At 44.6% G+C, this 27121-nt stretch overlaps 1 protein-coding gene across 3 annotated transcripts; it reads left to right on the top strand.

Moving 5' to 3' along the window:
• On the top strand, positions 1-27121 carry C9orf72 (C9orf72-SMCR8 complex subunit). Of its 3 annotated transcripts, none has more exons than XM_088472622.1 (10): positions 1-223; positions 2744-3221; positions 13391-13486; positions 14546-14610; positions 15462-15534; positions 18964-19080; positions 20255-20490; positions 21077-21134; positions 21716-21825; positions 26320-27121. In XM_088472622.1, exons 2-10 carry the CDS (start codon positions 2778-2780, stop codon positions 26504-26506), a joined length of 1386 nt encoding a protein of 461 aa, XP_088328748.1. In that variant the 5' UTR covers positions 1-223; positions 2744-2777; the 3' UTR covers positions 26507-27121. The 3 variants fall into 3 exon arrangements, with proteins under 3 accessions (XP_088328748.1, XP_088328746.1, XP_088328747.1); XM_088472620.1 differs by having other exon boundaries at positions 1-233; XM_088472621.1 differs by lacking the exon at positions 1-223 and adding an exon at positions 261-354.

Genomic DNA, 27121 nt, shown 5'->3' with positions numbered 1-27121 from the left:
CGGCCCTCACACAGCGGAAAAGGAGAACAAATAAACGTCAGTCTGAGGAGTGTAGCAACAGCCAGTCACAGCTCTTTTTGCTTCACCAGCAGCGATAGCTAGGAAAGAGACGTGCCCTGCTAGTGGCTGAGAGTGAGTGCTGCGACAAGCACAGCCATTACCGGGGAATGCGGATAATAAGAGCACGTTACTAGGCAGCGGCGGCTTCCGGTGCAGAGCGCCGGTACGTGGAGGTATGCATATACTGTAGGTGATCTGTCTAATGCCGAGAGACAGGAGACTGACACAACCCTATAATAAATGTCTGTTCTGTTTTACTGTCAAGACGCCCCAGTCTGAGCACACTATAAGCTGGTAATGGTATATTATATACGTGTGCACCGCCATCCCCCTGTTATTAGTCTGCTGGATAGAAACAGTAATCTGTAAGGGATCAGAGTATAATATCTTATACTGTATGTTCAACAGTATCATATGTTGTTCTCATGTACCGAAATGTACTATATTCCTGTATACAGCTCCCTGGGACTTGTCATGGTGTGCTCTTCATGTCTGTATTTATCATATGTTTCCTTGGGAATAAATGCAGCATTTGATTAAAAGCTAGATCCTGGCCATTGTTTCCTAACCATCAGAGCATATTTATGGGAATTTAAATAGGCAGGATGCATGTATCGCATATGACACAAGATATTTAGCCTGCAGTCTTTTATTTAATAAAATAATGTGTACAAATGATTTACACAATAGCTTCCCAGCATGATAATGACCTAGACAAAGCATACCATTCATTTATTTTTTTTTTGCTAAAAATAATGAAGTTTTTAATCTCTGCAGTACCTTGCTATTTATTACCTACATAGATTCATAGTTCTTTTTAACTAGGTCATGTAAATCTTTCCTAGATACTCAGACATATAAATGTCCCCGAAATACTTCTGTCATTCAGCAAGGGTAAATGCAACAGAGGAAATACAGCAACATGCTGCCAAACGCAGTTTGGAAAAATAAATAGATTTATTTTTATTTTATACTCGTGATTAATTTCTGAATCAGAGAAGTGTGATTATTGTTTCTAGACTTGGTGACATTAAAAGGCAGGAGGACTCAAGGCCCAATTTATAGTTTATTTAGGTGCTGTTAAGCAATTGTTTAGTTTCTCGGTTCATTTGGGAGTCCCATCAATATTAGTTTCACCAAGATTGGCGTGGCTTTCTAAAAGTAGGGGCATGTCCAGTAGCAGATGAGTAAATTTAATATAAAAATATAGAAAAGACCAGGGGCTAAGTGTTATAGATTCTGATCTTCAGCCACTGTGGGAATTTATGCGAGTATCCTTGTATTTTTAAACTGGCAATCATTTTAAAAGCTAAACCCGCTTGGTTTAGCCTTTAAAATGATTACCACTTTAAAAGATCGGTACCTGTTAAGGTGCCTACACACTTGGCGATGTGTTCACGATCCGACGTTGTGTCCGATTTCTCCTTGAACTCTCCCCGGCAGTCGTGGGCACGATTTGGTGTTAAAAACTGTCCAATGTGATAAACTATCTATCGTGCCTCCTAACTATTCCAGTACATCGTGACTGTGATTGTCAGATCTGCCCTACAGCACGGCAGATCTGAAGATGCGATGTACTTACCTGCGGGGATGCGCATCGTGATCGTGAGTGGACATCACGATTTGGGCATATTTTACACGATTTGTTGTCACGATGCGTCGGAATCTGTCAAATCGTGTAAAATATCGCTAAGCGTGTAGGCACCTTTACATTTAGCCCCATATATCTGCAGTTGTAGAAAAAAATCATGGCAAATATGGAACTACAAGCCAAGGACATTACAACCCCATAATCTATTTGGCCTGTTAGAAAAAATAAATCTGGTAGAGAAACAGTCTGGATCCCATTGTTTGACAAATATGTAGTGGTCTCTGTTCTATGGGTCAGTTTCAGTGTGCTCTATAAAGTAGCCAATCAGTTTTTTTATATTTGTAATCTGATTGGCTTTTGGTTGCATATGCCTTTAGTAAATCACCTTCAGAGTGCTTGAATAGGTTTACAGACCCAAATATCTGCAGTGCTTAAGACAAAATATATCCCACCCGACAATAACTGTTTTATCGTTGTTTACTTGAGTTCTGAGAAATTGCACATATATTTGAAAATTTTTCTACTAGCATAAATACAAGTGTTGAGTTCAGTCCCAAAGTTCAATAATTCCATTCATTATTTAGCACTAAAATCGATCATGTGTCTTAGGCAAATAATTTTGGCCAATATATTTCTATTTTTTTAAATGACAATTATATTGAGAATTCAGATTTGCCTTTCTGTTTATTGTCACTGTACATATTTGTATAAAGCTGGGGAAACACAGCGATTTTTTTCGATTTACCTGATTCCGACGGATCGGAAAGACAAATCGTTAAGCGTGTACTCAGTATGCCAGGCGGTGCGCGCTCCCGTGGGGTTGTCAGCCACATCGTCAGGTCAATCCTACATACAGCTGAACCTGACGATGCAGCTGACGACCCCATGGAGTGGGATGTGACAGGAGACAACATATCGGACAGTTGGGCACCTGATCATCTAATGTGTACCGGCCACCCGATATGTCGGCCAATTGGCGGGGGGGAGAGGGTGGGGTCGGCAGTCGCATCGCTGGGTGCGCACATCATTTAGTGTGTACCCAGCTTAATAGCAACAGAATAGAAATTAAAGCATTTTATTTTCTTTATACAGGTAGTTATCAGTGTTCTACCAATGGAATGAAACGATGGCAGCTCTTTGTCCTCCCCCTTCTCCAGCTGTGGCCAAAACTCTGATCACTATAGATGGCTACTCGCCTCTTCTTGCTGCTACATTTGCTTATTGGGACAACATCCTAGGACCCCGAGTAAGGCATATATGGGCTCCAAAGACTGATGAAGTGGTCCTCAGTGATGGAGAGGTTACATTCTTGGCAAATCACACTCTGAATGGCGAGATCTTGAGAAATGCAGAAAGCGGGGCCATTGATGTCAAATTTTTTGTGCTTGCAGAAAAAGGAGTGATCATTGTGTCTCTTATCTTTGATGGGAACTGGAATGGTGATCGGAGTACATATGGCCTCTCTATAATCTTGCCACAAAGCGAGCTGTGCTTCTACTTGCCTCTACACAGGGTCTGCGTGGCTCGCCTTTCACATATCATCAGAAAAGGACGGATATGGATGCACAAAGTAAGAGGCAGTTCTAGTTATCTATGCTGAAATGCATGTAAAGATGTTTTGTTCTATTTTATATGGAGGGCTTGTATTTTATCGATTGCAAGACAAAAAACGTAGCATTTATAAAAGAAATTTCAGAATGGTCATAGAGGAGGTGATTAGAACACAGTTTTGTCCAATAATATTTCAAGTTTGTCGGTTCTGGTTTATGAAAAGTAGACTGGTGTCACAGTTATAATTCATATTGTATCTGGTTGCTGAAGGACAATGAAACTACACCCTGTAGCTAATTACTCCATTTTGTTCTGTATGTCAGTTGGGCACCGTGAGCATGGAGGGAGAAAAAAGATGCTCTCTAGTGCCCAGACGACCCTGATTTTTCTCCTGTAATTGTAGTGCTGGCTCTATATAGTACAGTAGACGTATTCACATTTTAAAGTGGCCCATACCCTATTCTGCTAATGACTGGCTATCCTATCATTAGTTGAGGAGCTGTACACTGCTTGTGCTCCTCCTAATTCTCTATGCTTACAGTATTCTGGTATTGGTCAGCCCATGGGAAGTAGAAGAAGAGAAGAGACCCTAGATTACTTATGCATCTTTGGCATCTTAAATTCACCCTCTCATGTCTGAGATCTGCTTCCATTAATTAGTCTGTAATTTAGGAGCATATTTATTATTTGCGTTCTGTCTCTGAAAATAAAGATTCCTTATTGCCGCTAGGATGTACCATTGGTGAGTCACTGGGACATGGGCTCCTATAGGAGCCCGTCCGGCGATCAGTGAGAAGTAATGTGATCGCATTGCAGTCACACTACTTCCTGCTTTGCCCCTAGGCTGCTATCCTGTGTATGCGCTGACGGACGTTGGCGCATGCTCAAGCCTGAGCCACCATGTAGGGATACTTCAGATCTCTCTCCCCAAAAAAATCTGCAAAAGGTAGCCCATAGACTACTTCAGGCTAATGCATTCCTGAGCTTGGTAAATTTGGCAGCACAGCATCCCCCCATAGAAAGCTATGAGGGCTGCGTCTACTGTCTAAAATGGAGGGACTATGGCAGGTATTGGAGATTTCTGCTGCGTTTCCTCACTATCACATATTGGGGATACTTAATATTTGCTCGTACCCTCTGTAAATGGGTGTATTAATAAATATTTTAATAGGTCCCTTAATGTATTTGGTCACTGTTTCATGATGGGTGAGTTGAATTAACCTCTGAAGGGAAAACTTTTGATAAGGCAGGGTTCATATACCACATACCTGCTTCCTTTTTGTCTGGAAACAGACACCACCTAGTCACATACCTTTGTGCCAGGGTCCTAATTTTCGCTTCTATTATCTCAGGGCTAGTCTGCCTTCTGTTTTCTAATGTCTCCCTCCCACTTGTGCTATTGCCTAAGCCATGTTACCTTAGTTATAAAAGACACCGAAGCTTGAGTATGGCATAAATAAGTCACAAGCTATTATTGAATAGATCTGAGCCATTACAGTCCACGGTTTAAGGATTTCCATGCTTCAGCACTAGGGAGGCCAATCCCGGGATCGTCTGGATCCTGGGATTTGGGCCTAAAATGTATGGGATTTCAGGACTAAAGTGTCATCTTTTTTATATATGCCGCACAGATGGGCAGCGTCTGAGCCAGTGCTGCAGGTGCTCAGCGCTGTGTGCCTGTGTGCAGTGTGACGTGATGTCATTGGTCACGCTGTGCCGGCCCATCCGCCCCATTAGCTAAATCAATCCCGGGATTGAGCATTTTTCAATCCAGAATCCCGGGATTGACCTCCCTATTCAGCACAGCTTACTTAGGCCCTCATTCAGAGCCGCTCGTTAGCGGCAGTACGCTCGTTCCGAGCGATGTTCGCACATCTGTGCATGCGTACGCTTTTTAATATGGATGTTCGAACCAGTCAGTGCGGCCGAAAATCGTTTGTACGCTATATAGCGAATGCCTGCTAATATGAGTGACAGAAGGAGGCGTATGTGGGTGGTAACAGGGGAAGGTGCTTGAAAACGGGGGAGTGGAATTCGAACACAGGCGTGCTTAAAGGTCAAAACGGGCGTTTTAAGGGTGTGCATAATTAATCCAGCAGCGTCATTGACCACGTCACTTGGTTTTTTTAAACTCAGAACTGCCCACAAGAATAGCGAGCAATTCATACGCTGTACGATGTACTCGATTAATCTAATAAATAGCGGACATGACGTATGGTGCGAGCGGCCAGGGGGCGTTTTTATCAAATAAACGAACGTATATTTTGCTCGCTCGTTCAGACTTAGAGGTGTGAACAAACTGCAATGTGCGAACGGATCATTTGAATAGCCACCCCTTGTTTTTGAACGAACGACCGCAAATAGCGAACGGCTCTGAATGAGGGCCTTAATTAGTAATATAGTCAATTTGATTTAACCATCTGGATTAGAGAATATGAACCTCTGGAATAGAGAATATGAAAAAAAGGACTGCAGCTCACTACCACATAAAAGGGGAGCTGTATGAAGAGGTGATTAATGTTGAATTTGCTATAAACAACGCTATTTCACTCACACATTGAATATCAACATGTATGAAAGCAAATAACGTAGAGAAAATCACTTTGCATCACAACGGCAAAAGCCTTAGATTAGATCAGTAGTTCTCAAACTCAGGGCCTGATTCAGACCTGGTCGCAAGCGCTGAGCGCTCACAACCGGGTCGATGGTGGCCCACAGCGCATGCGCACGATGGAGCCGGCTCCGTCGTGCGCATGCCCGAGACCCGGCTAGCGACGGGCAATCCGTCGCTCCGGGTCTCGCACCAAAGGGAGCGAGCTGTCGATGTTGAGTGACAGCTCGCCCCCTTTGGTGGGCGGGCCGGGGGGGTGGCTGACCAAACGGAGGCGTTCCCATGAGAACGCCTGCCATTTGGGGGCGGCCCCACTGACATCACAAGTGATATCAGTGGAGAGCTTCCGGCTCTATTAGAGCCGAAAGCGCTCTGGGGCTTGCGATGAACGAGACCCTACCACAAGGGTCTCGTCGCAAGCCCGATGGACGCGATGGTCTTGTCACCCACAGCTATGCGAGAGGCTGCTCCAAAAAAAAAAAGCCTGGCCTTGATTCACTCCTCAGGGCCCCACACATGTCACATTTTTCAGGTCACCCAGCAGGTGCACAGGTGTATTCATTACTCACTGACACATTTTAAAAGCCTACAGGTGGAGATAATTATTTCACTTGTGATTTGTTAGAAGACCTAGAAAACATGCACTGTTTGGGGTCCTGAGGACCGTGTTTGAGAACCTGTGGATTAGATTGAGATGTTAGCAGCATGTCCATAAAAATTATTTCTACTTCAGGGTCCATAGGGTATCCACAGGATACCTTGGGGTATAGGTGTGACGTCAGTCGCAGGGCACCAAAGAGTTAAGCTTTCAGCCTCCCAGGATGCACTAGGTCCCCCTCCTATACCCCGCCCCCAGGCCAAGGCACCTCAGTTTAGTTTGGTGCCCGGCCGGAGTCGGGTGCACCTGTTGGAGTGGGGGCTAGAAGAGCCCCTGAAGCTTATTCTTCATGCAGCTGTGGCTGCACAACTGGATGAACAGCATGGACAGTCAGTCCTGACGTCCATGCTGTCTTCCCTACACCCCGCCGGTACCAGAACGCCGGTACTGATCCGGGGATGCTGGTGGGCGTCTGGGGTCACAGCTAGCGGTGACCCCAGATGCTCCGGACCATGGCCGGATTCAAGGGGGACAGAGGTAAGCAGCGGGGTCCCGCGGTGGGTCCCCGCTGATCACATGGTCCTAAGTCCCCAGGCAGGGGGCTCCCTGGGGACTGGCTGCAGCGTGGAGCCAGGCGACCAACCTGCGCTTCCACTACCCCCTGGGACAGCGGACCGCAGCAGAGCGGTAGCGCTGCGGCGTCCCAGGGGTTAAATGCATGCCAGGGGAGCGCGCCTTCCCTGTCTCACAGCCGGCGCCTCCCCCGCTGCACACAGCCCTCTCTGCACTGTGCTGACTGGTCCTGTGTCAGCGCTCCTCCCCCAGGCCAGCTTCTCTCTGCTCCTCGGCGGCCATCTTCTCTGCAACGCATGGTGAACGCTGCTGGAAGTCTGGAAGGAAGCATCGTGGTCTGGGTCCCCCCGCATACCTCTCCTCCGCTGTGGCTCAGGTCTGTGTATGCAGCGCTGTGTCCTACCAGGCCCTGTGTCTGTGTAGTTGAGTGATCAGCGCTGTTAGTGCAGGAATTGTTATTTCTCTGCATTGTATGTGACTGTGCTAGCGCTGCCTGTAACTATTCTTCACTAAACTGTCAGCTTTATTACTGTCCCTGTTCTTTCTGCTAAAGCCCTTGCGGTGCGGTGCTGCAGGGTGGTCTCTCGCCTATTTAATACTTAATTGGTGAGAGAGGTCACATACGTGGTGCCATCATGTCTGAAAGTGATTTTCCCCTCCGGCTACAGTGTACCACGTGCAAAGTACCGTTAGCGGAGGGGGAGGGTAGCGCGGAGGGCCTTTGCCGGCAGTGTTGTCCATGGCGCGGCCTATTACGGTTACAGCACCGGTACAGGAGCCGCCCTGGGCTTGTTTCGCTCAGGCGTTAACAGCTTTAGTGGGCCAGTTAGCTCCGCAGCCCGCGTTTACTCCGATGGGTTTGTCCCAGCAGTCTGTGGTGTCGTCACCCATGCAGGGGTTCCCACGACAATTGGTGGTACCCCACAGTCTCCCTATTTCCCCGCTCCCGGGTTCTCAGGAGCCAGCGTGGGTTAACTCCCTGACGAGTTCTTTACAGCACTTGTCGGATGTATTGCAAGGGGAGTCTGTGATGCGGCCTCATAAAAGGCCGGTGGCGTCTCTGTCCGCTCCTTATGAGGATGACGAAGGGACGTCTGATGATGGGGAGATTCTGGATCCTTACGATCAGGAACCTTTCCATACTAAGGACGCTGATGCTAAGTCCAAAGTATATATTCCTGGACTTATTCGGGCGGTCCGCACAGCCTTGGTGATTGAGGACGAAGTTCCCCCAGCGGCTAAATCTAAGTATGCCTTTTTCAAAGATGTGAAGGGCGATGCCACAGTCTTTCCTCTTTCGGGTCAGTTGGTGGACCATTTAGAGGAGGCGTGGAAACAACCTGGCAAAAGATACCAGCCGCAGAGACGCCTGGCGGTGGCTTATCCGTTCGCGGATAATTATTTTGCTAAGTGTGAATCCCCTCCACAGGTGGATTCTCACGTGACCCGTCTTGTCCGTAGTGCCACATTGCCGATGCCATCCATGTCCTCCCTTAAGGATGCTACGGACCGCAAGGTAGAAATCTGCCTGAAGTCCGCTTATTCCCTTGCAGGGGGGGCAGCACGGCCGGCTATGGCCATTTGCTGGGTTGCCAGAGCGATGGAGCGCTGGGCGGATTCATTAGAGGCTTCTTTTGAATCCGACTGTCCGGCCGAACAAGCGGAGTTGATTGGCAATCTCCGTGATTCGGCCACCTACATCAACGAGGCGGCTCTAGACATTAGTACTCTGGTGTCTAGAATTTCTTCAGCAGCGGTAGCTGCTCGTCGCACCTTGTGGCTGCGATCCTGGAAGGCGGACGCAGATCCAAGAAAGGTCTGGAAGCGTTGCCGTTTACCGGAGAAGTTCTCTTCGGTCCGGATCTGGATAAGATTGTGGCCACGCTGGCGGCAGCCAAATCTGCTTGTCTCCCGTCGGCCGCTGCTCCTTCTGGTTCTGGACCATCGTCCTTTCGGTCATCTAGGGCCCAGGGCAGGCCCAAACCACAGTCGTTTCCTCGACAGGCTGGCCCTAAGAAATCGGGCAAGCCCCGGAAACAGGCATGGAGTACCAGACGTCCGGCCCCCAAGCCAGATGACAAGCCTGCGGCCTGACGGTCCGGGTCTCCCCTTGGGGGATCCCAGGGTGGGAGGCCGCCTGCTGCAGTTCTCCCGGTGTTGGTCGTTCACTACGACAGACACTTGGGTTCTGGAGGTGGTCTCTCACGGGTACGCCCTCTCCTTCCGGCACAGACCCCCGGCTCGATTCTTCACCACGGGTCTACCATCAGACCGGAACAAGGCTACGGAGCTGCGGAAGGTATTGCACACTATGCTCCAGGCTGGAGTTATAGTGCCTGTTCCATTCTCCCAGAGGGGCCAGGGTTTCTATTTTTGGTACAGAAACCCAATGGGTCATATCGTCCGATTCTCAACCTCAAAGCACTCAACAAGTCTTTGCGGGTCCCGAAGTTTCGGATGGAGACCCTACGGTCCATCATTCTGGCGCTGGAACCTGGGGACTACATGGTGTCATTGGACATACAGGACGCTATGGCGGTCATGGCGGCTTCTCTGCGGCTGCAAGGAGTCCGCATGTTGCCGTACTTGGACGACCTGTTATTGGTGGCACGATCTCCAGAGCTCCTGTTACACCACTTGGACCTGACCATTGCACTGCTGCAACGGCACGGCTGGCTAATTAACTGGCAGAAGTCCACTCTAATCCCGTCTCGGAGGATTCTGCATCTTGGAGCCTTATTGGACTCGGGACAGCAAAGGATCTTCGTGACGGAGGACAAGATCTCTGCTTTACAGTCAAGGGTGCGCAGTTGTCTGCACAGCCGCCGGGTGTCCTTACACTCGGCGATGAGGTTACTGGGCTCCATGGTGTCGGTGTTCGACATGGTGGAATACGCCCAGTTTCACTCTAGACCTCTGCAGCACCTGATCCTGTCCAAGTGGAACGGGCTGCCTCAGTCTCTGAAGTTCCAGACGATTGTGCTCACCCCGGAGGTTCGCCTGTCCCTTGCGTGGTGGTTAAAGATGACCCACCTCAACAAGGGACGTCCGTTCTGGGTTCCAAATTGGGTCCTGTTGACAACGGACGCCAGTCTTCGGGGCTGGGGAGCAGTTTCGGGTCCACACTTGTTCCAGGGCAGGTGGACACCGACAGAAGCGGAGCTTCCAATAAATATCTTGGAACTCCGTGCGGTCTTCAATGCTCTCCTGCAGGCACAGCGGTTTCTCCAGGGTCACCCGGTGCAGGTCCAGTCGGACAATGCTACCACCGTGGCCTACATAAACAGGCAAGGAGGAACTCGCAGTCGGGCGGCTCTCGTAGAGGTCTCTCGGATCCTGGTTTGGGCGGAGCGCAATCTTCCGGCCATATCAGCGGTCTTCATCCCGGGAGTGCTAAATTGGGAGGCGGACTTTCTAAGTCGCCAGGACGTTCATCCAGGGGAATGGTCCCTGCACCCGGACGTTTTTCAACTACTGGTGGACAGGTGGGGTCTTCCAGAAATCGACCTCATGGCGTCCCGGCACAACAACAAGTTGCCGGTGTACGGGTCTCGCACAAGAGACGAAGGGGCGTCTCTGGTGGATGCTCTGTCCGTCCGGTGGACGTTCAGGTTCGCATACCTGTTCCCTCCGGTCTCCCTTCTTCCACGGGTAATCCGGAAATTCAAACAGGAAGGAGGGACGCTCCTGTTGATAGCTCCCGCGTGGCCCAGACGGCACTGGTTCTCAGACCTTCAGGGTCTGTCCGTGGACAGTCCTCTGCGGTTGCCGCTACGACCGGACCTTCTGTCTCAGGGTCCTTGTCTTCACCCGGACCTGACTCGGCTGTCTTTGGCGGCGTGGCTGTTGAGACGGCCATGCTGAGGTCCTGGGGGTTTGCCAGCTCTATGCTGTGTACCATGTTACGAGCTCGGAAACCGTCTTCCGCGAGGATATACCATCGCGTGTGGCATACGTTCTTCCAGTGGTGTCGACCGAGAGGTTATGCACCGCGGGAGTTTCGTCTGTCTCGGATTCTCGCCTTCCTGCAAGCGGGACTAGATCATGGGCTTCGCCTTGCTTCTTTGAAGGTACAGGTTTCGGCCCTATCTGTCTGGTTTCACCGTAGGATTGCTACAATCCCGGATGTGCGCACCTTTATGCAAGGTGTTCTCCGTATTCAGCCGCCCTTTGTTCCACCTGTGGCGCCTTGGGATTTGGCTGTGGTCCTGAGGACTCTCCAAGGACCGCCGTTTGAACCACTGGGCTCAGTGGATATTAAATGGCTAACAGCTAAGACTGTTTTCCTTCTGGCCGTTGCTTCAGCCAGACGTGTTTCTGAGTTAGGGGCTCTTTCTTGTAGACCCCCTTTCTTGGTTTTTTTTCATGGGAACAGGGCAGTGCTCCGCACTCGGCCCGAGTTTCTCCCCAAAGTTGTTTCCCAGTTTCAGGTTAACGAGGAAATAGTTGTTCCGGCCTTTAACTCACCGGGTCTTTCCGTGGGTGAGGCCTCTTTGGATGTTGTGCGGGCCTTAAGGACTTATGTGGACCGCACTTCTTTGTTTAGGAAGTCGGACACTTTGTTGTCCTCTATGGCTTCTGTAAAAAGGGTTGGCCTGCTTCAAAGCAAACTTTGGCAGCCTGGATCCGTATGGCTATTTCTGAAGCTTATCTTCATGAAGGCCTACCGGTCCCTCCTTCTCTGAAGGCTCATTCCACTAGGTCTGTGGGTCCTTCGTGGGCAGCTTGACGTGGTGCCTCGGCAGTTCAGATCTGCAAGGCTGCTACGTGGTCTTCTGTCCATACCTTCGTGAGGTATTACAGGTTTGACACCTTCGCCTCTCAGGATGCTTCCTTCGGGCGGCGGATTCTCCTTTCTGCACAGGAGCGTCCCCACCCTTAAAGGATACTGCTTTGGGACATCCCCAAGGTATCCTGTGGATACCCTATGGACCCTGAAGTAGAAAATATGAGATATGGTAAGAACTTACCCTTGTTATCTCTATTTCTACGAAGTCCATAGGGTTCCACAGGACTCCCGCCCTGTCGCACCTGTGCTGCAGATGGGCTTTGCTCTGGTCACCGGTTTTCCGTCTCCCTCTGGTGAGAATGTGATTCTTGTATGTGTCCAGATCTTTGTTCTCTCTCTTCCTTCTCCTCCTCCGGCCTATGGCTTGGTAACTAACTGAGGTGCCTTGGCCTGGGGGCGGGGTATAGGAGGGGGACCTAGTGCATCCTGGGAGGCTGAAAGCTTAACTCTTTGGTGCCCTGCGACTGACGTCACACCTATACCCCAAGGTATCCTGTGGAACCCTATGGACTTCGTAGAAATAGAGATAACAAGGGTAAGTTCTTACCATATCTCATATTTTTAAACTGCTATTGAGAAGGCATATAGAAATACAAACCCACAGTACTGCTTAGATAGATCTTGGTGAATTACAGTCCAGACCATGGTTTATGTTTACAATATTTTGTTTAATGTAATGTCTTTGCAAATGGTCCAGTACCATAAATATTGACTTACAAGGTCAGATTCAATTGTTCAGTCGGCGGCTATTTTTTTTTACGGCGCCCAACCAAGCAATTCAATTGTTGCTCCATCTCAGCTCGATAGCCGCAGGAGGGTGCGAGCAAATATGTGCCAGAAACCTGTGGTTAGGGCACCCTAACCAGAACTTTAGATGTTTTACTCGGCCTAATAAGGCGTGAAGAGGGCGATAATTAATGAGCACCCAGAGCAATTGAATTGCAAAACTGGGCACTCATTATCACCTCCCACGCACCAATTGAATCGCTCTCACAAAGCCCATAAAAAGGAGAATATATAGTGATAACTTGATACCATAATACAAATAAGAGGAATTGCACTGTGCAGTTGGTCTCTAGAACGAAACCAGGCATACACACAGAGGACACGCTCATCACAAGATATGCATTTCTTCCAAATCTGTATGAGGCCCATGATGTGTGCAGCTCACAATTTATGTCTGGATCTGACTATTTGGCCCTGGTAACTAGATTCTTTTTTTCCCATATTTGGCTTTTACAAACATTGACTGAGTATGCTGTAGGCTTTTCTAATAAAGCATATGTACCAGATCAATTTCTGTAATGCTATTATGGTGCAACATTACTATAAGCCACACTGTGCATAGAGAGGAATTTTTACATATTCTTTCAAGTAAAATTAGATGTAAAACAGCCACCAGGCGGGTGAGTGTGGTCCTGAATTTTTCTTTAGGAAGAGCCTCTTTTTATTAATGCAGACATCCCATCTAATATTCTGAATGTTTCTGTTTACTATGCATAAAATCTCCTATTTTTCCCTATGCTCCAGATGTTGCATCTCATTTATATTCCATTTTCTGGTTGTAACATGCTGTTAAATTGCCCTTTGTGATCCTTCCCCTCTATTTTTGAACAGGGGCAGAGCATCATTTCCATGTTGACTGGAGAAGTTATCCCTATAATGGAGCTGCTGTCATCTATGAAGTCACATGGTGTTCCTGAAGAAATAGATGTAAGCCTTTAATTCAGCCTTTTTCTACAAATCTCTCTGCCAGCATAGCATTTAATGCATTCCGGTGTCACTTCTCACATCTCTTATTTCTTAGGAAGTTCTGGGATGTGTAGCTCTCTGCTGCCCTCTGCTTTGTCTGCTGTAATACATAGTATATGCAATAAGTCACTTGCATACTGTAAACATATATAAATATTTATATTATATCTAGCTTTCCGAATACAGGTTCTCCACTCCATGTCATGTAAAATGCAGTACAATAATTGTATTTCACTCCAGCACATGGGTAGTGAGACTGCTAGTATTATAGGTGAACATTTGTGCAAACTTTTGCTGTATAGTCTATTACGCTTAGGCAGTCATTATGCAGCTTTGTGTGTGCCTTTTTTATGTTCAGTCTCACCTCCATTCTGTATTTTTATATCTATGAAGAAATGGCAGTAGATTGTGCACTGCTTTTACAGGGAAAATCAAGCATGTACCTTCATATGTTTTGATAAGAGAAACAGAAGTGAGACCTATACTTGTATACAGCAAGCTCCAAAATTCTCAACGGGGAACAAAAGGTGGATAATGCTTCCGTTAGTGACCTACACACAGTCATGATCACTGAGCACATATTCCTATAGTCACTTTGAGCAGGGTCACGTGATAGAGGACTTTTCTAGTTTTGAAACTGTTTTATATGTTTTGGTGTGCCAAATTTATGGTTAAATCACTTGTCTAGAAAACAGTTTATCGAGGTGCTAGGTAAAACAAATACCATGTCTGTATCGCTGAACTAAAGAATCATTCAACTAAGTGTCCTCTGAGTTTGTCTAACTTATTTTGTGAAAAGAATAGACTTCTATGAGGTCAGATACTATGATTTTGTAATGCAGGTCTGTCCAACTGTCTTAGTACATGTGACGGCACACGAGTCTAACATCTGTAGTCTGTCCAATTAAATATGAATAACACTGGTCTAGAGTTTAAATATGTATTACTATTATTAGGCAGCATGTAACCCTAGCACTTTGAGTGATTTCCCCTTTTGTTATCCTGAAATTTATTTTCCAGATTGCTACTACTGTCCTTAATGATGATGACATTGGTGACAGCTGCCATGAAGGTTTCCTCAGCAAGTAATATTAAAAATATATTTTATAAAGAATTTTTATGATTCATTTACTTCCATTCACTCAGACAAAGCTGTACATATCGTCATGAAATATTCTAGATACTCGTCAGTCCTTTTCTCTTTTTTTTTTTTTTGTTTATTCTGTTGAACACATTTTATGTATGTATGCGTTTCACCTTTGCCTGCCTGCCTGCTCCATATTTCTACTCAATCAGTTTGCATTTTGTTTTTACCCTAACCAAAACCTTTTATTTTGCTATTTATTTTATTTGTTTGGCTGCTAAAACAAGAAGCAATGTCTATGTTTTATGCCCAATAAGCAGGACATAACACTTATGTATCATCTTCCACTCTTTGGGATGCCAGTACTGCAAAATATAGTACCAGTGACTGCATTACACTCATTATTATTATTATTATTATTATTAAATTTTATTTATTTGACACCACTATGGTCCGCAGCGCCGTACATACAGTAAAAGGTACACAGAACATTACATTACAATACAGTAACCGAAATATAAACATAACACAAGTAACAATTAGCAACACAATTCTCCATACACAATACAGCTCTGAATGTGAAGGCTGTCATAGAAGTGCTAGAGAAGAAGGCTGTGAGACAATGGGGAGGAGGACCCTACTCCTAGGAGCTTACAATCTAGGGATACACACAATAATCTATACACACTCATGTGTATAGTTATCCATACTATAGATTCTATGTAGCCAGACATGAATGCAGTAGGAATCATTTAAGTAAATATTTAACACCGCACTTTATATGATCCAGAAGCTGCTTTGTGTCATTTTTTATTTACGCTTGGTTAAGCATATGTTCTATTTCTTCAACAGTGCCATCAGCTCACATCTGCAGACGTGTGGTTGCTCTGTGGTGGTGGGTAGCAGCGCAGAGAAAGTCAATAAGGTAATGAAAATAATGAACAATATTAGTTGCTACAAAGTGGTATTGGCCATGTAAAGGCAGTAACAGAGCCATTTCTGTCTTTTGGGTGCTGTTGATAAGAGATTTTGCTTTGCAATGCTTCACTCAATTTTTATGTTTGGAATGTGAATTTATATTATGTGAATAGACCTGGAATGGCGACGGTGAATTGATTCTGCCATTGGTTAGGGTAGGACCAGAAGCGCAGTAAAGTTTTAAAAATATCACTGTTGTGTGTTTGCATCACTGTTAAGAGAATCTGCTCTTTCTACTACCTATCTCTCACTGAGTCCACTTACCTCATTCTCCTTCTTACATCATAAGACTGCCCAATTCACAAAGTCCTAAGCAGACAGGTCGCTGTCTTCCACAAGATCAGGACACTTCTCCTGAAACTATCTGTGCTGCTCTGTTTTGATGTAGTTTTATCCCCAACTTTAAAATGTGGTACATGCACAGGCAAATGAGATATGAAGAACAATAAATAAACACAATTAAAAGAATTGCACAGTCTCTAGTTAGATGCAGAAAATAAATGAATCCTATGCCAGTGCACTTTTTTTCTCCTAAACTACCAGCAGACAGCATCAGGGCCGGATTCAGAGGCGCTGAACTTTTTAGGAGCGGCCTCCTGGCTGCTTGTATAGCTGTGGGTGACCACCCACAGCTATAGCAAGCGGCCATGATGACTGTCGCGATGGTCAAGACCATCGGGCTTGCGACGAGACCCTTGTGGTAGGGCCTCGTTCATCGCAAGCCCCAGAGAGCTTTCGCCCCCCCCCCCCCCCCCCCCCGACCCGCCCACCAAACGGGGCGAGCTGTCACTCAACATCGACAGCTCGCCCCCTTTGGTGTGCGAGATCTGGAGCGACGGATTGCCCGTCACTAGCCGGGTCTCGCGAATCCGTTGTGGGCCACCATCGACCCGGTTGCGAGCGTTCAACGCTTGCAACCGGGTCTGAATCAGGCCCTCAGTTGGAAGTCACTGCCTTTCTTCAATGCTTTTACTTTTTCTGCTTTGCCAAGACGTCATGCAAACTTTATTCAGGCATATTGGGCATGCTGTTGCCTTTCCAAAAGTAAGATCTATTTGCTCAGGTAGTTGTCCCCGGGCTCAGCATCGTATGAATCGCCAGCTTCATACACACTGCTTAACTCAGAATTCATTATCTGTTCTTATGGGCACCATAGAAGTTATGAGGGAATACAACTACGGAACTTGTTTCTGGCTTTGACATAACTTTTTAAGTAATTGTTTGCTTCAAGGATTGTGATCATGCTTCAGACTCCCAATGTCCTAAAAGTACTATGATTGGTGCACTAACCTTTATCTGTGTCAGCAGCACAAGTGAGGCTATGCCTCTCCCATTGCTACCTTTTGTCTGTGCTCTGTCATCCATCATGACATAGCAGATAATTAGATATGGATAGTAGAAATGAGACCATGATCTATTTTTCATCCCCACGTTCCATCATCCGTTGAGGTCTGTGTTTTGAAGGGTCCAGTGATCCCTATGCGTGTCTCCATCTATTGGTTTAAATAACTAAATAGAACAGCAAGGATTCTTACACCGAAAAGTAACTTTACAGAACATGTTTTTAATAGGTGTCTTGTTTTTGCAGCTGCTTTTTGTTGTCTGCTTTTTTTTTCTTATAAAGAAAAATCAATAAAACAACACTGGCTAGAACCCCTCTGATGCAGTGAGAGTTATCTCATGTAAATAATAATATTGCTTGTAAAGTGTTATACCAGCAGTGCACTACTTGATCTTCCTGAAGTGCTCGGTTTATAAGAAGCGCTTTACATGTATTCTCACAAAAGAATGATTTATTTGTCATAGCAATCAAAGCTATCCACGCTGAGGGCAGCTAGACGAGCAAAACAAGTATTTGACAAGTATTTTTACAATTGCTTGTAATGAATGGCGGCAGTTGGTAACTGTAGCTCTTACAATGAATAGCGACATGATAGACTTTGTTTCATGTACATTATTTAAACTCTGATTCCACTCAGAAACAGGTGTTTGGGAGGAGTTGTTTCATCCATTTTATCTTTAACCATACTGTCATTTTATTTTCTATCAGTCTAATTGAAGTTTTAACACATGAATGTAGACTATTGGTGTGATATATTATACTGACTAACTTCTATTAAGGTGTTCTACATTGAAGTCAGACTGGCCCGAAATGCCCTTATCGCCTTTCAAATACCTTAAATCATCTTCAGAACAGTGGCATGGGGCACGGAATGATTATATCGGGGTTGTTGTGAGCTCAGAAGAGCAGGAAGTATAACTGAACTGTTGCAACTCTAACTTTTCTCACAACCTGTACAAAGGATAGTATAGAGCTGTGTCTAGCATATTCCTCCCCCTGCGCTTACCCTACTTTGTGGCCATTTACAAACGGCCATTTTGAGGGCCTCATACCTCCTAATGGTTGTCTATAAATACTAGTGAAGATGGAGCCTGCTAACCCGAATGAAGCTTCCCTGTCAGTATAAAGGTGGGTACACATTAGACGACAATATGTCGGATCGGGGCGACATATCCACATTGGCAAATGTGTAACCACTATGGACGACCATGCGCACTCACGCATGTTATCCGTCTGGGTTGTTCCATCGGCTTGCATGTAGGGCCAACTGAACGACCCAGCTGCCAACTCCGGGCAGGAGGCTATAGACTTCGCCCAACATGTTGGGCACCGGATCGTGTAATTTGTACCAGTCATCCGATATGTCAGACGTTGCATTGCTGGGCACACACATTGTTAAGTGTGTACCCACCTTTAGACTAGGGATTCAGTCTTGAAGCCATGAATTTTCATTTGGATCCTGGCTCCGCAGTGACTAAAACGCAAAGCCCGTACGTCCCTTGTATATCTTCATCAAATATTTTAAAAAAGTACAAATTTGTTGTTCCCTTACTCTGAAAAGAAAAAAAAAATTTTTTGTTAAGTCAGAGGTTCCCAAACTGGCTGCCGCAGAGCATTTGCAGGAGTGCCGTGGGTTGGTGGTCCAGGAGCATATCAAATTATATATGGTCAGTGTGATAAACAAAAGCAGTGCAGGTGCCTGCCAATCATAAAATATGTGGACAAACAGAAGCGCAACCCTGTCCCACCACCACATAGTTAAGTAATTGTTTGCATATACATCTCTGTATAAAATTGTGTATTCCAATACGCTCCCTTACAACTTACTTGTCTAGGGGGAAGGGGAAGTGTCTTTCCCAGTGAAGCTTATGTACCAAAACCCACAGCATTATCATTGCATTTTTTTTTAGGTTTTTTTTTTGTTTTTAGGTTTTTTTTTTCAGTTTTATATTTTGAATACCTAAAGTAAAATATGCTGCTAAAACTGAATTCAACCAAACCATTGTCTTTCTTTTTTTTTCCCCATTGGTAAAGATGGTGAGGACGCTGTGCCTTTTCCTTTCTCCTGCTGAGCGTAAGTGCTCCAGGATGTGTAGATCTGAGACATCGTTCAAGTATGAATCTGGACTCTTCGTGCAGGGGCTGCTGAAGGTCAGTGTATGTAGGGCTAAATGATCAAAGGCTGAACAGCTCCAAAACTGAGCAAGTGTCATATAAGTTAGTAGTCTCTTTATCTGCTTGCTCTTCACCTGCTGATAGTGTAGTCTGTAGCATTAAAGACCCATCTTCCCAGCATACTACATTTTGAGTCTCCCATATCCAAAATCCTTGGGACCAGGGGTATATTGGATATCGGAATATTCCATACGTTGGAATATATGAATACCATTATGAAATATCTTGGGAAAGGGACCCAAATCTAAATGCAGAATGCATTTATGTGTTACACCTTATACACACAGCCTGCAGGTAATTGTATACAATATTTTTCAATAATTTTGTGGCTCAAACAGTTTGTGTACATACATGAAATTAATTTATGTTTCATATACACCTTATACACAAAACCTCAAGGTAATTTTATACAATAGTTTTAATTGTGTGCCTTAAAGTTTGTGTACACTCAACCATCAAAAAGCAAAGGTTTCACTATCTCAGTCATGTTAAAATAATTCCGTATTTCGGAATATTTGGATATGGGAGACTCAACCTGTATATATTATTTGTGTTTTGCAAAATGTAAATGTTCCCACACACTAAACGACTCGCAAACGATGCAATGTCATTAACGATTTCCCTTGAACTCCTCGGCAGCTCCCTGGCAGTCCTGAACAAACGATCTCGTGCATAAAGTGTTCATTTTGACAAACTGTCTACCAACGACCTGTCGTGCATCCTTAACGATTTTCAGTGCAGTGTTAAAGAGATTGGCAGATCTTACCTGCACTAGGTAAGATCTGAAGATACGATTATCAAGCCCCCGGACCGCGCAACGGATCGTTATCACTCAGTGGAAACTGCACGATTTGCACAAATTTTAACGATTTGTCGTTACGATGCATCCAAATAGTGCAGATAATCGTCTAGTGTGTGGGCACCTTAAGAGTGATCTATTGCACTTAATTCTTGTTTATGGGCACATTCCAAAATTACATCATACAACCAGTTTGTTTACATCAAACCTACAGTATATATTTCATTGGGGGCTAAATAGTAAACGGATTATTTCTAAGAAAAATCTAGCTTTAATATTAGTAGAAGTTCATGTATACCATTATATTAAATAATTGTAAATAATTACAATGGAATCTATTGTCCCTTTCAGGATGCCACTAGGAGCTTTGTGCTGCTGTTCCGTCAGGTTATGTATGCGACGTACCCTGCCACTCTTATTGATGTGGATGTAAACACCGTTATGCAGATGCCCCCATGCCATGAACACGCGTACAATCAGCGACGGTACATGCGGGCAGAGCTGGCAGCTTTGTGGAAGGCTACGTCAGACGAAGAAATGGCAGGAGATTCAGTCATACACACAGATGAAAGTTTCACCCCTAACTTGTAAGTAAAGCCTGTGTTACATGTCAATTTTCTTATTAATAATTTTCTTCTTCCAGCATTTTCTTTAATAAACAGAGCTCCTGCTGTGAATACTTGTCACACTACATTTTTCTAGATGTCTAAAATACATACACTGAGTGACATCTTAAGTGTATGAAAGCTAATTTGAACATCTTCACAGACAGTGCTGGAAGATAGTATTAATAGATAGCTGAAAGCCGCAGTTAGCTGCTTAGTTGAGCAGATGAATGGATGAGTGCAGCAGAGTTGCTGGCAGTAAGCAAGGGTCCAGCGAAATGGTAATTTCATTATCGCCACCTCCACCTTAACTTGGCTAGTCACTGAGATAGGGTTGGATGATTTAAACACATTTTTATTTCTCACTGTAGGAAAACATAGAATGACTGTTCAGGAATTTTAAATACTGTGTTTAAAAAATAAAATTATATATATACCTGCCAATTTCTGTCCTGTAGGCAGTGTGAAGCAGGTTTCCTATTTGAGACTTGAAGTATAAAATGCTGTTTTATTATATTCTATTATCTTCTTTCATGTTTTAGTTATATGCACTTATTTTTTGTTCTAGGAATATTTTCCAAGATATTCTGCACAAAGACACATTTGTCCAAAACTTTTTAGAACAGGTACTGTATATGATTTAATGCTGATAACTGGGGGCAAAGGGGGGTGTTATAGTAAGCCTTGTAAGAATTTAAGAAAACCCATTTTAATAGTCCTTTTTACAGGGATTTTATTCCATTGTTCTACAAGTTAAATAAAATCTATATAAAGTAATCTAAGGTTTTGCATTTACTTTGTGACTCTGAGGCAGAATTTTAAGCTTCATTTACTTTCTCCATCCAAGTTGGATTGGCGTCCTAACTAATACATTGCTAATAATATTATTGGTTGTGTTTTGCCAACAGCTGCTTAGCTTGCCCGATGCATGTTGTAGTCTATGCCCTACTGGTATGTGGCCAAACTTGCTTCACAGAATTGTGACACTGAGAAACTGGCACCATATTCCTGTCACATGATATGTTCTACAAATGCTGCCAGCAGGCGTTTGACGGCTAGCTTTCATGCTGGCTGCTATGTGCGAGTAAATAGAGCCTAAATGAGAATTAAATAGGTTGGCCTGCCAAGCACCCATGTTGCCACCAATCTAGATAACACCACTCATTTTAAGTGTTGTACAATAAAGTGTTAATTCTTTGTTTTACAGGTTTTTCAGTTGAAACCAAACCTGTCGCTGAGGAGCACATTTTTGGCACAGTTTTTGCTGATACTTCATAGAAAAGCCCTGACCCTAATAAAATATATTGAAGATGACACGTAAGTTCTTGGTTATGTGCATGTTTACATGACCTACATTCAACTACTTAATATTTAATCATAAGAAGATTGCTGTCTATTTGCCTAAGCAATGCTACTCTTATTCCACCCTTTACTCCTTAGTATGATCTCACTTTGTGTGGCATATTTGAAAGTTTGTCCTCCATCTACTTGCTCAGATGTGTATGTTCACTCTCTGGTCTTTATTAACCAAATGATTGTAACAGCAGTCTAATGGCAGGTGTTATAGTGGATAGAACTGGGCATGAAGTGTTTGTGTATATATAGGAAATACTATGTGCAGCTTCTAATAAAGCACTGACCAATTTGGTAAGTTACAAGTTAAATATAAACTGGTAAAGGGACCCATATATCTACGACTGATTGCCGCAATTCCTCGTTCTGCCGACATCAGGAAATAGCGCACTATTAATGAACTCTCCCCTATCCTGGCACCCACAGACTCAGGGGTGCCTTCGTTTGATGCTGTAGGTTGTGTGTTATAAATAATGGTATGCCTTGTTGAGCTACCACATTAATCCTACTAATTTTTATGCATTTCATTCAAACATGAATGAAATAAAAAATAAAAAATGCATGATCATTTTCAAGTGCAGTTTATAAATCTATAAAAATTTGCATTTACAATCCAGCTTTTTTGCTGTTTTTGGGTTAATGCAAGAACCACAAAGTACTTATTGGTTCTTGCGTGTGGCAACTCAGCAAGCAATACATTTGGCTAGCAGAACAGGGGGCCAAGGTTGTAAGAGATCAATTTAAGAGATTGGACAGTGGGCGGTTGACACTCCTCCAGATGGGCAACAGTTTAGGGCAATGTGATTACTTTTTTCTAAAACCTCTCCAAAAATTGTCTGAAACATCTGGAGAGAATTTGTGCAATCTGGAGGGAACAACGTACCAACAGTACAATCGTTTGTAAGCATTTCCTTATCCTAACACACAGAACTTGGGGTGTTTAGTCTGATTTTCTACCAATACTCCGTCTCTCCTAAGTCTCTCCCAGGCTTCTTCATGAGGGCTCTATCTGAAGAGGATACCACCCATTAGTGGAAAATTGTCTGAGATATAAGGCTTCGAAACTTGTGAGAGGTCTGGAGCAATGGTGCTGAAAAAAGGGCTTGTTCAGTACATGTCAGAAAAAGGGGGAGTGGTAGACTCTTGGTAAATAGTTATTTAAGATATTTACTTTCCTCTTCCCCAATCGCCTCCCCCCAACACCTCGTGAGTGAACTGCCAGGTACAGTGCAACTCTGCTAGCGGTTTTTTCTTTTTTTTTAACGCAAATGCCTCTTAATCGCAATGCGACTAGGACACAACAGGAGACTGTGGAATAATTTGAGATGTGACACTTATATATCTGTGTGCAACTCTGTATACGAAGCACAGTGCAACTCTGCATGGTAAAAAGCCACATCTGCTGCATCATAGAACTTTGTATAAAGAGTCAGACTCAGTCACACACAGATATTCAAGTGTTGCATATCAAATGAATCAGCGTAGTCTCCTTGTGCATCACATTGCAACTAAGATGCATTTTCGGCAAAATAGCCGCAAAAATACACCCATTGTTAGCAGAGTCGCAAGAAACCAGGCGCGCCAAGAGGAGCAGTTTGGCGCGACTGCAGCAATGATGTGTGAGGTCACTTCTGTATGGCTTAAAGGGTCTGATTCACAGATGTACGTTCATCCGATGATGAATGTACATCTCCAATGTTTCCGGGCCTGTGCATGATTAACATGCTGCGGCGTTAGGGGGGCGGAGCAGGTGCGTGTATAGTCACCGTTCTCGGAAACGGGGGCGTGTCGCCCCTGTTTTCCGGGAGCAACGCAGATTTCTGGCCTCTGAAGTGACCAGCACCTGGTCAGGCTGCGGGAAACTTCTGCTCTCGCAGCCTGACCAAAAGCAGCAAGGAGATGTCTGACACCTCCTTCTACAGTCGCATTAAGATGGACGGAATTGCAAAGCTGCTTGTGTGTGGCTCTGCAATTCCGTCCATCTCTGAACAGGGGACGTAGTTAGAATACCAACTCACGGGAAGCCGTCTGACGGAATTGCGGCGTTGAAATCCCGACTTAGTACTAAAGTTAGGCTTCTAAATACCGACACCTATCTTTAGCTCAACGTCGGAATCCCGACAGACAGCTTCCCGAACGAAGGTAAACGGGGGTACAGGGTTAGCTCTAGCCGTGTGTGGGGGGGGTTAGGTTTAGGCACCCCCCCCGGTGAGGGTAGGGTTAGGCTAGGGGAAGGGGGGGTTAGGCACCACCGGGGGGTGGGGGGGAGGTTAGGGTTAGGCACCCCCAGGGGGACTTATGGCTAGGCACCACCACGGCAGTTTTAGGGTTAGGCACACCTAAGGGAGGGTAAGGTTAGTACACTTACCTGCCCTGTCGGGATTCTGGTATTTTGGGCACCAGAGTCGGCTTTTCTGCCGGGATTTCATACCCAACCCCTGCATCAGTCCCAAAGAATGCAAGATTGCAATCCAGATAAAAATCTTTATTGAATAAATGATCCAGGTGGGGGAGCCTATCTGACTTGTGTGTTCATGCTGTCCCAAATTCTGAAGTGATGACTTAGAGCAGAACTAAGGCGTTTAGCTCTGGGGATACAGAGTAGGGAGGAGACCAACCTACACTCTGCCTCAATCAATGATCAGGCCCTAGTGTGACAGGACTGCTCCAAAGTATGTACTTGGCAAGCTGAACTGCCAAATAATGATGTTTAAGTTGGGAATACCCAGGGCACCAGCTTATTTTGCCAGGTAAAATAGTATATAGTGTTGCAGGAATTTAAACTTATTAAATGGGGAGCCAAGGAGAAGTGAATGAAGTGCAATTTAGAGAAAGTCTGAAGGATGTTTAAAAATGTTGTTGAAGGGGTTCTATTAGCAGCACAAGTATAAGTGGGGAGAGGGGGCAATCCTGACCTGTCACGTTTCATATTTTTGAAGACAGACGAGGCAATGGCATTGGTCAACACAATTGCAGTAGTGCTAGTTTACAGTTTGGAAAATACTGTAAAAGATATAGTATAAAAAGTTGCAAGTACTGTAGCAGATTCAGTCAGTGAACAGTAAAATCAAATAAACAAGAGACTATGTGATGTTACATTGTTTGCTTCCACTGTAACTGCTGCCAGATTGTAAGTTTGGACCTGGCACCCACTACATGGAAGTGACACCATCCACTCTTGTTGCAATTTGCCGATGCTTACACTGCATGCAGGGAAGAATTTGGATTCAGTGATGGTCTGTAGCAAAAGCGGACTGAATTGAGCATTCTATGCTTCTTGCACAGTCTGAATGTAGACTCTCACAATACATTGAGGCAGTGAGATGACTCTCTTAACGCTCTGTATTTTACTGGAATCGGTATGGCACAATACCGACAGCGGCACCCCGATGGTTGGTATCCCGACAGGGGTCGGGTAAGTATACTTACCTTCCCCCCCTAACCCTCCCCTTTAGTTCCTGAACCTGTCCCCCTACTTCGTGCCTAAACCTAACACCCCCCCAGTGATGCCTGACCCTAGCCTCCGCCCTCCAAAACCTAACGCTAACCCCGCTAACTGCCCTAAACCTAACCTGCCCGCGGCTAACAGGGCGGCCGCCCCAGACTTACCTCGTTCAGGCACGCATCCTCCTGGATTCCGGCGTCGGGGTTAAGATAGGCGTCAAAATATCGACGCCTATCTTAACTCTGTTGTCGGTATTTCAGCATCAGCATCGAGACCTTGTGGCCGCCGGTCTCTTGACTACATCCCATTTTGCTTTTATATTTTTTGCTTAAACCATGCACCCTAATAAATGCCTTTTGAGTGGGAATTAGGAGAGCAGTAAAGTGGAACCCAAGGCAGAGGTGTTCGACATTGGATGGAGACGGAGCAGGAAAGCAAGAGCACAGGGCAGAGATGACTCCCACTTTCAGCTCATAGGGAATCTATCTTAAACGCTGCACCTTTTGTAAACGCTGCAGGTGGACAAACCGTTTTACATAAGTAAACATTGTGGCATTTCTAAAAGAAAATATGGTATGTGTGTAAAAAGAAAAAAAGAATATTGTTAGTATGTTGGTTTTCTGAAAATTAAATGTTCTATTTTGATCATGGTAATTTCTGTTTCACACATTGTATCACATCATGTAGCTCAACAATAGATAAGTTAAAAATGTTTTATTTAACATTTAATTTAAAGGATATTTTAAAAGGCATTGTAAAGTGTTGACATCTGTGCATATTTTCTACATAAAATGGTTGTATTATTATTTATTTACACCACAATTTGGCAGGGACCCTAACACAATATTACATTAGTATTATAGTGACTTGATGTTTTCATCCATTTATGAAAATAATAAAAGTAGAATTTATTCCATTGGCTCATTAGTAAGACATAAATACCTGTGGATAGGAGAGTTATGTTTTTGTGAGATGTTGTTTAGATACAGAACATTCTCGATTTTATTTTTCAGACAAAAGGGTAAGAAAATGTTTAAATCTCTGCGTAGCCTGAAAACCGATCTAGATCTGACAGTAGAGGGCGATCTCAACATAATTATGTCTTTGGCTGAAAAGATCAAACCAGGACTTCACTCTTTTATTTTTGGGAAACCTTTTCACACCAGTGTACAAGAACGGGATGTGCTAATGACATTTTAACATTGGACATCTAAACACCTTTAGCAGCTGGAAGACTTCATGTGAATACAAGCTCCAAGGACTTTGCCGGGTGATCAGGGGCCATTAGTATTGATGCCTGTTTTTAATTTGCGCCAAATAATGAGTCCTGTTTGCCTTACTACTTCATATTACTATTTATTTGTGTTCTAGTTAATATTATCTATGAGAAGTCTAATTATAAATGTTTGTTGGTTTACAACTTTTAAATCTTTTCATGCATGGGTTTGCTTACATTTAATCCAGGATTTGCAAATTAATGTAAGTTATGTGAAGTGTTTGGCTGTAAATTGCCTAAAACTCACCCTAGTGAGTGTCGTCTCTTATACAGGTGTGTTTAATATTTGTCACTAGTTTTGCTTTATGATTAAATACTGTATAGTTATCTGTTAAATTCCTTTTATATGAGCAACATCCAACTTTCCAGTCGCTAATGGAAAGGTATGCAGTCTAAATCCTGACCATCAGCATCCCGACTGTCTAATCCCGGCAAGGGTCTAATGATAGGCGTCGAAATCCAGACGCCTGTCATTTAACCTAAGCCGGGACCTCGACGCCCGGCATCCCGAGCGAAGGTAACCCGGGCGCGGACAGCTT

This window comes from Taudactylus pleione, unplaced genomic scaffold (genome assembly GCF_031769625.1).
Source record: "Taudactylus pleione unplaced genomic scaffold, aTauple2 ptg000127l, whole genome shotgun sequence".
Taxonomy (NCBI): Eukaryota; Metazoa; Chordata; class Amphibia; order Anura; family Myobatrachidae; genus Taudactylus; species Taudactylus pleione.
The sequence above is the reverse complement of the archived record's forward strand: the minus strand, read 5'-3'. Positions and strand labels throughout refer to the sequence as shown.